Genomic DNA, 14734 nt, shown 5'->3' on the forward strand with positions numbered 1-14734 from the left:
CATTCTCCAACATTTATTATAACAGATTTTAAAAGAATTATGAAAGTAAAAAATGACTAATGTCCAGAGTATAATGATGCCTTCAATATCAGGCCATGTCCTGTTTGGTGGTATGTGATTCTAGAATCTTCTAGGAGTGTGAGGGCTACCATGAGGGCCAAGTTCCTCTGAGCCCCAGAGACACTGGAGGAAGCTGTATAGAAAAACTTCCAGAAAGTGGCTTCCAGAAGGTGTGAAAACACACTTCCATAACACTTGGTTGATTTGTTCCTTGGGTGTGAATGGATAAAACTTGCAGACTTCTTTTCCAACTCTGTGGTACTGAGTCAGAAATTATTTTCTGTGTGGAAACAGAACACAATACCTAAAGTGGAAGGAAATCTGGTCAGATCATAAGGAGATCTTCAGATGGGAAAACCTTCAGAATTCAAGAGGAGACAGATGCTGATCAGCTAAGGGGACCTAAAGGCTCAGCTTGGTTGAAGTTAGATGAGTCATGATCGTATTGAGTACTTAGGGAAAAAGCTGGCATTACCATGTAAGGGACCATAAAACATTCCTTCAGCCTACAGGGCTCACAGCATGATCTGTAAGGGCAACACACAGGATTTGTCTGACTGGTCGGTGAGCACACATTTGAGTCCTTGAGAATCCTCCAACAATACAAGTTTTGTTTACAATGCTTTCCCAACATTTCACTCATCACCTACATCGCTAGGTCCTAAAATTGTTTCCAAAGTCTAAGAATCAAGTCTTTCTAGTTGAGACAGAACATTAGCCTTTGAATATTTATTGGTCTATGGGATCCAAACGTGGCATCTACTTGAAAGATCCAACTAATGTTTCAAAAAGGTTGGGTGGGAAGAGTTTGTGGGATCAATGGGCTTCTTCTTCAGGTGTCGATCTTTACAAGGAAGAGCATCACCAGGTCCAAGGGGGACGTGAAGTCAGTGCCTCTGCTTCCAAGAGGCTGAATTCCACCAGGCGAGCCATGCTCAACCCCATACTCCACCGCCAAGGGATACAGAGCCTGCATTCAAAGGCCTTCAGAGAGCAGCTTCTCAGCTTCGCCTCCTTTGACTCAGAGCACTAAGCCTTCTTTTTATTTCCTAGCTGCATGGCTGAAAGTTTACATTGTCAGCATACATGTAGCAATTTTTATATTTCCTTCAATCCCCATAAACTTCTTGACACATTTCACCCAGCTGACGTTTCCTTTTACCTCTGTAAGCCTGTCCTCTGCTCATTCTACTTGTGTGAATTATTTCTCTGGGCAGTGTGATCACTGCAAATGGGCACACTTGAGGCAAAGCTTACCCACGTCATCCAGCCACAGGTGACCCCACACGCTCTGGTCCCCAGAGCACAATCTTAACTACTCTCAACCACCCTCTAGGTGTTCTGAGGGCAGGCACTGTCCAAGGCTTGTCCTCTTCCACACCTGTTCCCTTTTCATTTCACTGCACAGTGGAGGTGCCTGGAGTGAGAACCCCAAGATGTGGTAGCATTATTTATTTCCAACTGGCCTCAGATGGGAACAAACTCTTCCAAACAGCATTAGAACATCAGAAAAAATAGTAAGACTCGATCAATTGCACCCAACCTTTGGAACTTGTTCAAAGGCCAAACAATGGTGGAAAGTTTCATAAAAGAAATAATGTAAAAAGAAAAAAAATACCATCAAAAAGCGGAATGAGAGGCATGAAAGATGCCTTACATTCCCTTATTTTACTGTAAGATTGTTTCTTAAGGATGAATCACTGATACAACTTCAGATTGCATACACTGTTTCATGTGAGTCTTTAACATAAAGAATGAGTCAAATGAAAACAATCACCTGTCAGATAGGGTTAGTTACATGGAGGAGAGACCTAAGCACCCAAATCTACGGGAAGAATCTGCAGTTCAAGTAAACATTTTAGATATCATTGCAGGCAGAGTGGGACCCAGCACAAGAGACACAAATGCTAATCTACAGGAGGATTTTTAATTCTTCACCTTGACAACAAACAACACAAATAAATCTATCCTTGGGGAAGCTGGCATCATGTCACATAGTTATATAACTCCTGTTCTCCCTGAGAACCTCTAAAGGAAGTGAGGGAGAAGCCTGAACAGTCTGATTTATAACAAAACTAAAAAAGATGAAAAGAATAGTTCTTTGGGTTGGTGGGGGAGCAATAGAGCAAATACTAGCATCTGGTTACAAACAAAACCAAGTTACTATGGCTCACAACTGACAAACCCCTCTTCAAAAGTAATTCAGCAATGGAAAGCAAATAGAATAAAATGTGTATATTCTTTGATCAGCTTCTAAAAGTCTATCTAAAAAAGTATTATGTGGCAGCCTGGATGGGAGGGGAATCTTAGGGAAAATGGATACATGCATATGTATGGCTGAGTCCCTTTGCCATTCACCTGAGACCATCACAACACTGTTAATCAGCTATACCCCAATACAAAATTTTAAAGTTTTAAAAAAGAAAATCAACCTATTATGGCTTAATTTAAAAATTTTCAACTGATAACTGTCTTTGCCTACTTATGTTTTAAAGAACTATGTTTGCAACTTTCTCTGCTAAAAACTAATTTGGCCTCTGTGGGTTATATTAACAATGAAATATGAAGGTAGCAGAGGCACAGAATGAGCAGAGGACAAGAATGTGGTTCTCAACATCAGTGCAGCATTTCAACCCAAGTATCACTGGACCCAGCTCTCCATCACAGACACACTGAGGCTGCCATCCGTCCTGCCAGCTCCAGATCACTACGGGGAGTAAATGGAGCAGGTAACTGTATTAAAACAGCTTTCCTTTTCTTAGCTTAAAAGATATGAAACTATTCATCTCTGAGTTTCTAACAGCAAATAAACAACTGTATGAATGTGAAAGCAATGAAAAATCAACCATGACCTGAAATTACTAACAAGTAGATACTTCATAAAGTCATAGTGATTTTGGTAATCAAAATGTAAGTTTGTAGGCCAGGTTTGATCCATCTTCTTATTTGGAATTGCTGTTAGATGACTCTTGAGAGTGCCTTGGACTGAAAGAAGATCAAATCAGTCAATTCTAAAGAAAACCAACCCTGAATATTTATTGGAAGGACTGATGTTGAAGCTGAAGCTCCAATAACTTGGTCACTTGATTTGAAGAGCTGACTCACTGGAAAAGACCCTGATGCTGGGAAAGATGGAAGGCAAAAGGAGAAGGGGGTGGCAGAGGATGAGATGGTTAGATAGTATCACTGACTCAATGGGCAGGAGTGTGAGCAAACTGCAGCGTTAGTGAAGGATGAGAGAGCCTGGCATGCTGCAGTCCACAGAAGCGCAAATAACTAAGTGACTGAACAACAACAATTCTGATGTGTTGACTAAAAGGTGCGGTTTTCTAGTCATCCTTTCTCATATTGAAGGAAAGTGTGTGTGGAAATATTACTGGAGAATCAGGAGAATATTCCTTAGTCTGGAGCACCTCGTTTCTAGAGAGTGTAATTGAGGAAGAGTGTTTCCATGACTTGGCAAAGGCCCACAGCTCAATAGGAACAGGATGGAGACTTGGCCTTTAGACCTTCAGACCAGGGCACTTCCCAAAACACGTGCTGTGCAGACCCCCAAGCAAGGCGGTGTGCTCCCACGGAGAAACTGGAGCAGCACCTGCCTACAGGCGGGCACTATCCTGGGGCAGCAGGAGGAGACAGGACTTGGGTTAGCTCGGATCTCAAACTTGTTCACAGGGCACTCTGCTTCCAACTTCTCGGCTTGCTAAGGTCCTCCATCCTTCCTCCTCTCCTGCACCTGTGGCCAAAACTGCTGACTTAGGGGATTCAACCACAACGGAAAACAGATCAATTTGTGTGGTTCCAGGAGAGCTAAAAACATCTTAAAAAATAATATGCACTTCAAGGATGATGCTCCGGGCAAGCTCTACCATCTCAAGTGGGTTTTTCTTTCTCTATTCACTGCAAAGCAAGTAAAAGGTATTAATTGTCCTACGGAGGAAATTCACATTTAGGCAAATTGCAGAGCATTCACATCAGACCATCATGAATTTTACATTCAAAGATGTAAAAACCCAGAGCTGTAAAATGCTAGACTAAACTTTTTTTTTTTTTTCAGAATTCTGAGATATTCAAGGGAAAAAATTTAGCCCACGAATTCGTTCGTCAATCAATCAGCAATATTTCTTCCGTGTTCACTGTGGGTCACAGCCCTGGCTTGGCAGCTGAAGGGCAATGTTGGGACACATCTTTGCAGTTTAAAAACCTACAAATACCTATTTACTATCTACTGTGTGTTAGGCAGTAGGTTTAGTGCTGGGCGTGGCATGAAGGATCACACAGGGTATCAGAACTTGCAGACACTTGGAAGGGAAGAGAGAGATCATGTAACTCAGTACCATCTGTGATTATATGAAGCCAAGTGGCAGGGGAACACAGAGAGATGGCTCAGCCTGCCTAGGAAGAAGGACTAAAGGTGAGCAGATGTCCCCTGTTTTCAAGGCAAAAATAAACAATGGCCCAGAGGCCCCCCCGCCTATCCAACTTGAGGGGCACCCAGACATTCTTTCAATCAGGCCTTCTTCTGTAGCTTCCTTGGAAGTTGATTGCAATTGCAATTTAAGGAGCAGGTCCTCAGACTCCCCTCAGACAATAATAATGCCTAAATTCTGAGCCTACACCTGACAAGGAGATCCATGTTTTATTAGGTATTTACCACAGACTAGGCACTGCACCAAGAGCTTCACAAATACTGTCAGCAATGCTCTGAGCTAGCTAGTTTTCCCCACACCCCCAGAGAGATCATGCTCTATGACTAACAACTCGGTTTACAAGGGAAATCACTGAAGAACAGAGAGGTTAAGCATTTTGATCAATGTCACACAGCTAGTATGACAGGCCAAGATCGGTATTTAAAACATTCAGACTTTAGAACCTGGGCATTTCCCCTTAGACATCAGAAACCACACACTACAAATAAGAGAAGGAGGAAGAGAAAGAATTTCTGTGTTCTTTCCTGTGTAAGGAGCTAGCCCTGAGAAGATGTGTGTCTTTTGATACTAGAGCTCTTCTTGGTGAACCCCCAAATGCCCAGGGGCATTCTCATCCCCTAAAAATAGCTATGACATCTCACCCTGCATCCATACCCCACATTGTCTCATTCACCCGAGATGCCCACCCTGCCCTAGCTGGGTGACAGGAGGGTAACAAGCTGATTGAACAAATCACGTAAACACAAGGATGAGAAACTGTTGTCTTATTTTTCCACAAATATCTACACTTTAAATGAAGAAATTTTGGCTCACACAAATGTAGCATGAAGTGAGCAGAAGCACAGGGGCCTCCTCCTTGAAGTGGGCACCTCTCTGCAGGGAGCAACTCCCTGAGTTTTCCTGGTGTCCAAAATTCAGAATCACCACTCAGAGGCTCCACGACCAGTAGCTGGGCCAGAGCCAGCTCTGTGTTTCCCCCTAGTTTTCCCCACACCCCCAGACCCTTCCACACAGGTTCCTCAAGCTCCTGTCTGTATAAACTGGGGAACTCGGGCGACCCCTTTGGAGGTTAGAGAGCCTCCTCTGGGTCACAGTCTGCCCCTCACATGTGGGAGCCGCTGGAACTCCAGCCTAGAAGCCGAGGGCGGAGTTCCGCGTAGACAGATCCGCAGTCTGCAGGCACCTAAGCCACCCTCCCCACAGAAGGCAGAGACTGACATCTGGACACGTATCCCCCATCTCTTCTTCTCACCCCTGTGGCAGAAGCACCTTCCCTGATTCTCAGCTGAGCTCAGACCAGTCCAAACGAAGATTCACTCCCCAGGCTCCCGAGCAGTCAGAGGTGAATGATGTTATCAAGGTCAGGTTACTGAGATGTGAACAGCAGTAAGTCACGTGACCTCCAGGCTGTATCCTGGGAGGGTGGGGAAGGGGTCCCTCCTGTGCGTCCTCCTTCCGTCCTCCAGCTGGACGTGGATGTGCGATCAGTAACTTGAACCCTGGGAATGGATGCAACTCCTGCAGGAGAACAGAGCGCTGACCGCTGCCCTGGACCATCTCTGGGAGCACAGACAGCTTGCGCACTGCATCCCGACAGTCGTATGCAGGGAAGAACGCTCATTCATCTCAGCCTCAATACCCTGCTAACCTACATTGACAAGGGTACGTGTCTTTGCTTAGAATGGGCTGAAAGGGCCATCTGTCACCTAAAGAAAGCATCTCCTGGCTTCAAGCCAGGTCTGTGCACCTGCTGGGCCGAGGCCACTCCTGGTGGAGGGGGTGGGCATGGCCATAGGGCCTTGGGTGACTTGCTGCGCTGAGGTTGGGCTGTGATGGACAGGAGGAAAGCTCAAGGTCTCTGGACCACAGAGTAGATTGGGGAAAGGGGTGGAAGGCTTCCAACAGTGGAAGGCACGTGGCTTAGCACACCGGAAGGATGGACAGAGCCCAAGAGGCCAAGACAGAGACTTGAGGCTCCCTGGTACTGCAGGACACACAGGGTGTGAACACAGGCGATGCTTCTGGCAGCTAGGGTGAAAGGGCAAAGACAAACATAGATGGAGATCTGTGGACCTGATGTGTGATCTGGACAGCACTTCAGTTTTGGGCAGTGGTACCCAGTGTCTCATCAGAAATGCACAGGGTCAGCAGTGGAGGAAAGCTTGTGCTGAGCACAGGGGAGGTGTCTGCAGGGCAAGGATGGGAGGCCTGGCAATGATGGAATCAAGTCTAAGGGTAGGGAAGGGGCAGTTCAAAGGGGGAGAATCCTCTGAGTTTGGTCACAGAGTGAATAACTCCCTATGAGAGAGGTGGAGGCTCAGCAAAACCTCCATCACCATCCCCAGCCCCCCATGACTGGTGAAATCACCACAGGAAACCAGGACTAACTACATGGATACACAGGTTTGTTCTTTTTAATGAAAAGTGTGGAAAACTTGAAACTCATATAGAAAAAAGTTGAATATCCTGTCATCCTGTTGCGCTGTATATAGTCTCTCAGTCATGTTCAACTCTTTGTGACCCCATGGACTGTAACCCACCAGGCTCCTCTGTCCATGGAATTCTCCAGGCAAGAATACTGGAGTGGGTTGTCATGCCCTCCTCCAGGGGATCTTCCCAATCCAAGGATCAAACCCAGGTCTCCCGCATTACAAGTGGATTTTTTTACCATCTGAGCCACCAGGAAAGCCCAAGAATACTGGAGTGGGTAGCCTATCCTTTCTCCAGGGGATCTTCACAACCCAGGAATTGAACCAAGGTCTCTTTTACTGCAGGCAGATTTTTTGCCAGCTGAGCTTGCAAAGGGAAGCCCCATAATATTATAGTTTAATGCAAAAGTATGACCACCAGCAAAGCCGAAAAGAAGAATCCACAATAGCTTATGAATCAGGAACTAGCACCATCCCACACAATGAAAGGAGGCAGATAAAAATCTGTATATTCTGCAGGAGCCTGGAAAAACATTTTAAAATTGCTAGTATACTTAGTTGCTTTAATCAACCAATAAATAGGAAAATGCAAATTTGTATGTTATCATTCCTAAATTCCCATTAGATAATTATTGGACAGTTCAAAAATTATGAAATTGCTAAAACTGTATGTCTGATGTGCTCTTTACACAGACATTTAGCATGTGGTCTTCTCATTTTCTTGATCTTGCCGTGTCTGAGTGGGTCTAAAAGGCCATGTGAGGGGCTGGTGAAAATGACAAGCTTCCTCTAGGTTTATCTCTTACAGCCAAATATTTTTTAAGTGTTTGCCAATTCAACCTTGTGTCTAGCCTCCATTCAATCAGATATTTGCTTTATTTTGTTGACCTGATTCCTCATCCTCAAAACAACTGTTTATATCTGCAAATCTTACAAAAGTTAGTTTTACATTCTATACATCATATCATCATATGTTTCTTCAGTCAAGCACTCATTAAATATCTGGCTACACTTACACTATTCTAAGTTCTCCTGGACACTTACGGAAAAGTTATAATGTGATATACATGCTGTTACTATGCAACTTCATAAACAACTAACTTGTAGTAGCATGGGATCTAAAAGGGAAAAGGCCATGTAAACACAAATAAAGGGAAAAAATAAGATCACATTAAAGGCTATGAAGATGGTGGTATAGCATCAGGAAGACAAAAGTAAACTGTCGGTACAGTTCTAGGGAGAATCTATTATTTAATCAGAATGTGATGCAGATATACAGACTTCTAAACAAACCTGCAGAAAAGTCCTGATTATTAGAAATCCTCCTGCCACACACAAACCAACTTTCATTGGAATAATCTGGCTTTAGATTTCAGTACCAAACTGTTTTCATACAAATCCTATTTACACAGCCCAGGCTCCTATGACTCATGTCGCCACCTGTTAGTCTGTTAACTTCTGCCTGGATCTCCCTCACGCCTTCCTGCCACTCTCCTCACAAAGGCAGCCAGGATCCCTCCCTCTAGGAGCACCTGCAGTGTGTTAGGTGTTACCCAAGATGTGCAGGGCACACTCTCTCACAACTAACCAAGGAAGGAAGTATTAATATGGCCAATGTGCAGAAAGAAGACAAAAACAAACAGGCCGAACCAGCTCTGTGATCAGAGGCGAGATCTGAATGGAGGTCTCTAAAACTGTGGAGTCACCAAACCCTCTTCCCCAAAGTTATCTCTGATGATGAGCAAGGCGCACATGGCCTGTAGAGGGACAGACCAGTGACAATCTGTGGGGTGGACACATGGCTCCAGCTTTCACTGCCCGCTAACAAAAGCCTCTTGCCTGCCTATGTTTATGAAATATTTTATTTTAGGTTTAAGCTATACATTCCTGATCCTTTTCACTGGCACTCTTGTCCTTGCTGAAAGTAATAAATAGTATCTACCTATTTAAGCTTCAGAAGGTGTGATAGAAAAAGAAAGCAATTTCAAACTGCCAAATCTCCCTTCGTCAGCTGAGACCTCCTCCTCCATCTAAGAGCTACAGCAGAGGCAAGGGGGAGACCTTGCTCAGGCCTCACTGATAATTCTTGGAGTATGTGTAAATGTGGCTGCAAAATGACACATGCTGCAGGGGAAATATATTACGCAATAGAGAGGAAATTACATTCAGATACGGCCACATACATGCATATTCCAAAAATGGCTCCATGGTTTTGCTCACTTTAAGCCAACTATCTCTAAAGGGAATTTTGGAGATTCTCGCTAGATTTGTGAGATTATCCAAGTAGGACTTGCCTGCAGAGCGCAAACTGGTCGGTTGATTCTTTTCGTAACTAACAGTCTCCCATGTGGCTCTGGTCACTTCATTTAGGGGCATCATAAGTTCATGGTGCCCTGTGGCTCTGCCCCTCCTGGGCCAATCTGTTCTGTCCAAGCCAGGCTCCCCTCTCCCCCAAAAATAACATTAAGTCAGCTCTTCCAGGAAAGACATGAGGAGACTCCAGGCAACAGCAGGCAAGACGGAACGACTGGTCAGCAGCATGCCAACCAGCTCCCAGTCCTGGAATGGACTCAACCATAGACTTCGAGTTGAGTGAGATGGTGGAGTCAGGCTAAAAGATAACAAACATAAAAACATTTCTAAAGTGCTCAACGGTGACCAGATATTATTATAATTATTAAAGACTGCATAATATCATGGAAGGGTTTATCTAGGTTCTCCTTCATGTATAGTTTGAGGAAAAATAATCAGGGTGGCTACTCAAGCAGTCACAGACAGTTTTAGAGATCTTCAAAACGTTCATTTACTATTGATGTAGGAAAACCTGTCACTGGATGTCTACTTTGGATGCTAAACAACATATTACATCATACTGTATTATATTACATTATGCTACGTTATGGTTTTGTTCTGCTTTAAACACTCAAGAGCCACCTAACGCCGGCTTGAAAGAGGACTGATTTCACTTATTGTTTCTCTGCAAATTTCTTTTACAGGAAAAGAAAGAACTCTCAAAACATCAGATTAAGCACAATGGTAGTTAATGTTTAGCATCCATCCTTGGGGGAAGAGAGGTGGACATCCATCTGCAGAAACATTTCAACATGGATGGTGGAGGGGTGGATAAAAGACAAAGGCCTGAGCTTCTGCAAAGGCTTGGCTTTAAAGACTGCCTCTGCCAGTTACAAAAATAGACGACTAAAACGTAAAAATCGATTCTAATGGCAAGCGGATCACTGCACTCTCCATGTCCAGGATATTAGGGAAATCTGAATATTTGATTTAGTAGCACCCTGGGAGCCGGGGAGCCTGAAAACCCTCCAATAACCTTGAAAACACCCACTTCCTGTAGTAGAGAATTGAATGCGTATATCAGGCAACACCCACTTAGCAGCCTCGCGTCCTGCAGTTAAAGGACAAAGACTAGAAGGCGCGCACCAGCCGTCGGAAGTGGGTTGTCTTTCCTCACCAAGCGGTGAGGGGTCAGCGGCGGGAGTCAGTGCTCTGGTCCTCCCAGGAGCTGTGCTCTCATCCAGGCGGTGGGGCGGCTTGGGGGATGGGGCGGAGGTCTGAGGTCCGAGGTCCCAGTTCTTCCCCTTTCTCCCCGGGGGAAGGGGAGCAACAAGAGATAACCTAAGGCCCCACCCAGCGCAAGCAGCCCGCCCCCACACACAGTCACATTCGCACGCCCCAGGTGCGCAGCCACACACACACACACACACACACACACACACCCCGGAAGGCGGAGGGAATCCTGAGAATTGGGCTGGAAAGGGGAAGGCGGCGAGGCTGGAGCCAGGATGCTGGACTGCGGGCGGCCCGGGCGTCCTCGGCTCCGGGACTCCGCTCTCCCGCCGGGAAGGTCGGGGACCCGCGGGGCGCACGTGCGAGTCTCCGCCCCTATCGAGCCTGGCTGTGCCCCTGTGCGCCCCCGGCGGTGACCGCATCGCGGGGCTGAGGGGCGCTGGGAGGAGACTAGGGGAGGGACGAAGCGGCCCTGAACGATGACGGGATCCCACCCGCACGACCGTTGTCCCCGCTCCTCCAGGCGCCCCGGGGAGCCTGTGGCTCGAGCCTTGAGCCTCGGGCTCCAAAGCTGGAAAGTGCGCGGTGCCCGGCCCTCGAGGGCGCAAAAGCTATAACCGTCCCGCAGAAGGGTTTTGCTGTGTAGACCCCCAAGATGAGGTGGAATAACGCGACCCCACCCCAGAGGCCGCGGACTTCCAGAGGAAGCCGGCGGGCTCTGCAGCTGCCAAGTTCAGCGCGAGGTCGCCGGCCATCAGCGAGTAATCACTGCTGTCCTGTCGCTCTGCTAGGTGTGCATCGGAGGTAACCACCGGCAGTCCCCAGGAGCTACCACCCCTCCAAGCCTGGGGGGGGGGGGGCGGAGGGGGACAGGGAGGTGGGGCCGGAGGGACGGCGCAGGCTGCGGCAGAGCCACTCCCCACCTCACTGACTACCCCGAATCGGCCCCACACTGAAAGCCCCCGCTAAAGCCGGGCGCGGTGTCAGGCCCTGCAGAGACACGCGGTCCCTGGACAGGACGCGACCTGCGAAGCAGCCGCACAGTGTCCCTGATCAATTTCTCAAAGGCTCTATTCTTCCCAAATTCAAGTAAACTGGCAGGGACAGACGCCCACAGGAGCTTCGTGGGAGCCGCGCTCCTCGCCGGCAGAGCGATGCTCCAGGACAAATATGCCAGCAGAAGGGTCCTGCCGGGAAACTCGAGTGGCAAAGAGGCCGCGGCCGCCTCCGCGCTGGCCCCTCCTCCTGCCTAGGGACCAGGCCTCTCGCCTCTCTGGGAGCCTTCTCTGTTTTCCGCGCAGGTTTCTTGTGTGTTAATACTCGGCCACATAATCCCCCCAGGAGCTGGGGTCAGCCCTCAGGAAACCCTCCCAAGCCCTCTTCCGATTACGTCCCCACTTAACACAGGTGACCCTGATCCTCAACCTCTGGCAAAATGGACAAAGGTGGCTTTTTCCGCATGGGTCTGGCTCTCCTTGCAAACGCAATTGCTACTTGCTAAGACGTGTCCTCTTTTCTAGCTCCAGTGGGAACAGGTGAGGGTTAGGCGCCCACAGTCACCTCAGCGGGGTTCAGTGTGGCACCTCTACTAGAGGAGAAACTGGGCCCCTCTCACTCCAAGCCCGCGCCCCGCGGGTGTCTTTAGACCTGAAGGCAGGTGGCTTTTCACGCCCTACCGGCCACATAAAAACAGTGAGATCCTTGCCTGGGAATCCGAGAGGCTCCTTCTGGCCTCGCTTAAACCTCGGAGTCCCAGCGCAGCTACAGATCCGTCTGGACCGCGCAGGAGCGGAGCTGGGCCTCCGTGTCCGCAGCCTCGTAGGGGCTTTTGAGTGAGTAAAGCCAGCAACTTCAGGGCACCACTTGCCTGCGCGACCCGAGTCCGTCCCTTCTTCCTCCCAGGGGCTGGGACACGGGACGGGGCGGAGATGGCCTAGAAACCCTCTGGATGCATCGAGTGTCCTGCGTCCAGGGACAGGGTGAGGGTGCTCTTGTTCAAATCTGGGAAGGGGTCTACAACTACCTTCCAGGCGGATTCGCATCCATTGTGCACGAGTCAGCACTCCACAAAAATTTCCGTGTGTAGTAAACTCAGCTCCGTCTCCAGCACTGGCCGAGCCGGCTGCCCGGACTGTGCAGGGGGACGGTTAAGACCCTGATCATGCAGACCCCGTTCGTGCGCCCCAGAGCGAGAATTCAAAGTGCCGGGCTTCGGCACCCAGACCGCGGAGCTGACACCCCGAACCGGGTCTCGGGCACTCGAGCTGGTGATCTGGCTTTGCTCTGAAGCCCGCCCCCTTCCCAGAAGCCCCCTCCCTTCCCCTGGACCCTCGGAGAGCGGGAAACACTCACCTACTGCCAGGCAAATGGGGAGCAGCAGCCTGAAGACGAGCCCGCACACCACTTCCGAGGCCATCGCGTCGGTCCCGCGAGTCCGAGCAGAGGGTCTCTAGCACTGGGGTGCCAAGCCCATGCCCGCCTAGGGCCTCCTGCGGCCAGCGGCTCGCAGCCGCCCGGGCATCGCCTCGACTAGAGCCGCGGCGCCGTGCGCCCCGAGGGCGCGCTCTCCGCTTTCCTGGCCGCGCCTCTCAGATCTCCCGGCCGCCGCTCACCAGGCCCTACGAAGCCCCCTCGTCGGGCGCCCGACCTCTCACGGCCAGCCCATTCAGTGTGGACTCCCCGAAGGTGCCGGAGGTTTCTGCAGCGGGTGCCGGAGGCCGGAGCTGGGGACCTGGCACTTCGAGAGGGTCCCGCGAGGCGGTGCGGCGAGAAAAGGGGAGAGGAGGGCGTGCTGTCCTTTCGGCAGCTCCCGGGATGTCGCTCGCGGGCAGCGGGGAGCCTTCTCCGTGGAGTCTTCTCAGAATAGAGGTGACGGCGCTGCCCTCGTTCGACCTGAGCTCCCGGAGCGGCCCTGGCCCCGAGCAGCCCCGCGGTGGCTCCCTCAGCGGTCTTCGGTTCAGCCTCTGCGCCCCCGGGCTTCGGGCCGGAGACAGCGGGGCGCGGGCGACCGGACTCGGGTAACCATTCCCGACTGCTCGGGGCTCCCTGACCGGTCGGCAGAGGGGCGCGCGAGGGGGCAGCCTCCACTCGCTCCTCCTCGGCCTCGACTTAAAGGAATAAAATGAAAAACGAACGCCGCCCGGCGGCCAGCGCGCCCCCGCCCCGCGCGGTGCAGCCTCGCCCTGTCGGCGCAGCCCCGGCTCCGGGCGGGCGCGCACTTCTCCACCTTCAATGAAACTTTCGAAGCCGCGCTCGCGGACGGGCGTGCGCGCTGGCCAATGGGAGGCGACTCGGGGCGGTGCGGGGTCCCGCCCCTGGACGGCTGGAGGCGGGCGCGAGGCCCGAGTGCGGGGACCCAGCTCAGGCAACCCCCCGCCTGCGAGTGATGGGCTTGGCCCGCTCGCTCCTGGACCCTCAGGGCCGCTGGGTCCAGTCCTTTTGCAGACTGAAGGGACCATCCGGTCTCCAGGGCGCGGCCCTGAGCTCACCCCTCGCCCGGGGAGTCCTTTAAGGCTCCAGGAATCGTGCACAGGCGACAGGAGAGCAGAAGTTGGCGCGACTGTCACTGTGCTAGGTCCACACGTGCCCACTTGCACGCACTGAGAGGAAGAAAAGCGGCATTCGTCCAGACCAGTATCCCTGCGCATTCTGAACGGAGCGAGAAGTTTCAGCTTTGACGGGGCCCTGGGAAATCCTGGGTCCTTCCAAATTCATTGGGTCATTGGGAAATCTGCGAGTGAACATAGGGATCAGATGCGTGCCCACTTAGTAGATTTTGGAGACGTCTTGTTTTCGCCTCGGGTTTGTTTGTTGCTTGTCGTGGCCCCTGGGAAGAGAGTATACTGTTTCTCTTCTCTACTCATAACCCGTTTTCTCTTTCTCTAGGTAAGATCTAGAGATACCTGGTTCTAGCTGGGAGATGCTCTTTTCTCAATTATCCAGCAGTTTTGTCACTGAGGGGACCCTGGAGACCTGAAACAGGTGATCTGACCTGTAGGGAGGACCCTTCAAAACTGGCATTTCCATCAGGAGGGCAGAGAGGCAAGAATTTGACTTCCACCAGCCTTCTGGGCTTAAACTGGTGTTTGATGATGGAGAAGTCTGCTGATGGAAATTTACACAAACCTTAGTTCTCTGTGATAACCAACAAGGTCTCCCTTTAGAGATAAAATAAGCTTGCATTTTGAGCCCAGATTTCTTCACAAATTCCCTGAGAAAGACAAATACACTGTGAACCAACACCTTTTTATGAAGCCGTGATGCAGTCAGATCTTGCAAAGACACACCAAA

The 14734-nt window shown here is 49.9% G+C and overlaps 1 protein-coding gene across 6 annotated transcripts in view; it reads right to left on the minus strand.

The window, feature by feature from the left end:
- Positions 1 to 13655, minus strand: part of PIEZO2 (piezo type mechanosensitive ion channel component 2) — a 240735-nt gene extending 227080 nt beyond the window's left edge. For 4 of the 6 annotated variants that reach the window (XM_043444481.1, XM_043444480.1, XM_043444482.1 and 1 more), the window contains exon 1: positions 12797 to 13654. In XM_043444481.1, the coding sequence (XP_043300416.1) occupies positions 12797 to 12860 (64 nt within the window). In that variant the 5' untranslated portion in view covers positions 12861 to 13654. Of the gene's footprint in view, positions 1 to 12796 lie in introns of all 6 variants that reach the window. The other 2 variants (XR_006265021.1, XM_043444483.1) reach the window with 2 other exon arrangements.
- Positions 13656 to 14734: the final 1079 nt, after the last annotated feature.

This window comes from Cervus canadensis, chromosome 23 (assembly GCF_019320065.1).
Source record: "Cervus canadensis isolate Bull #8, Minnesota chromosome 23, ASM1932006v1, whole genome shotgun sequence".
Classification (NCBI taxonomy): domain Eukaryota; kingdom Metazoa; phylum Chordata; class Mammalia; order Artiodactyla; family Cervidae; genus Cervus; species Cervus canadensis.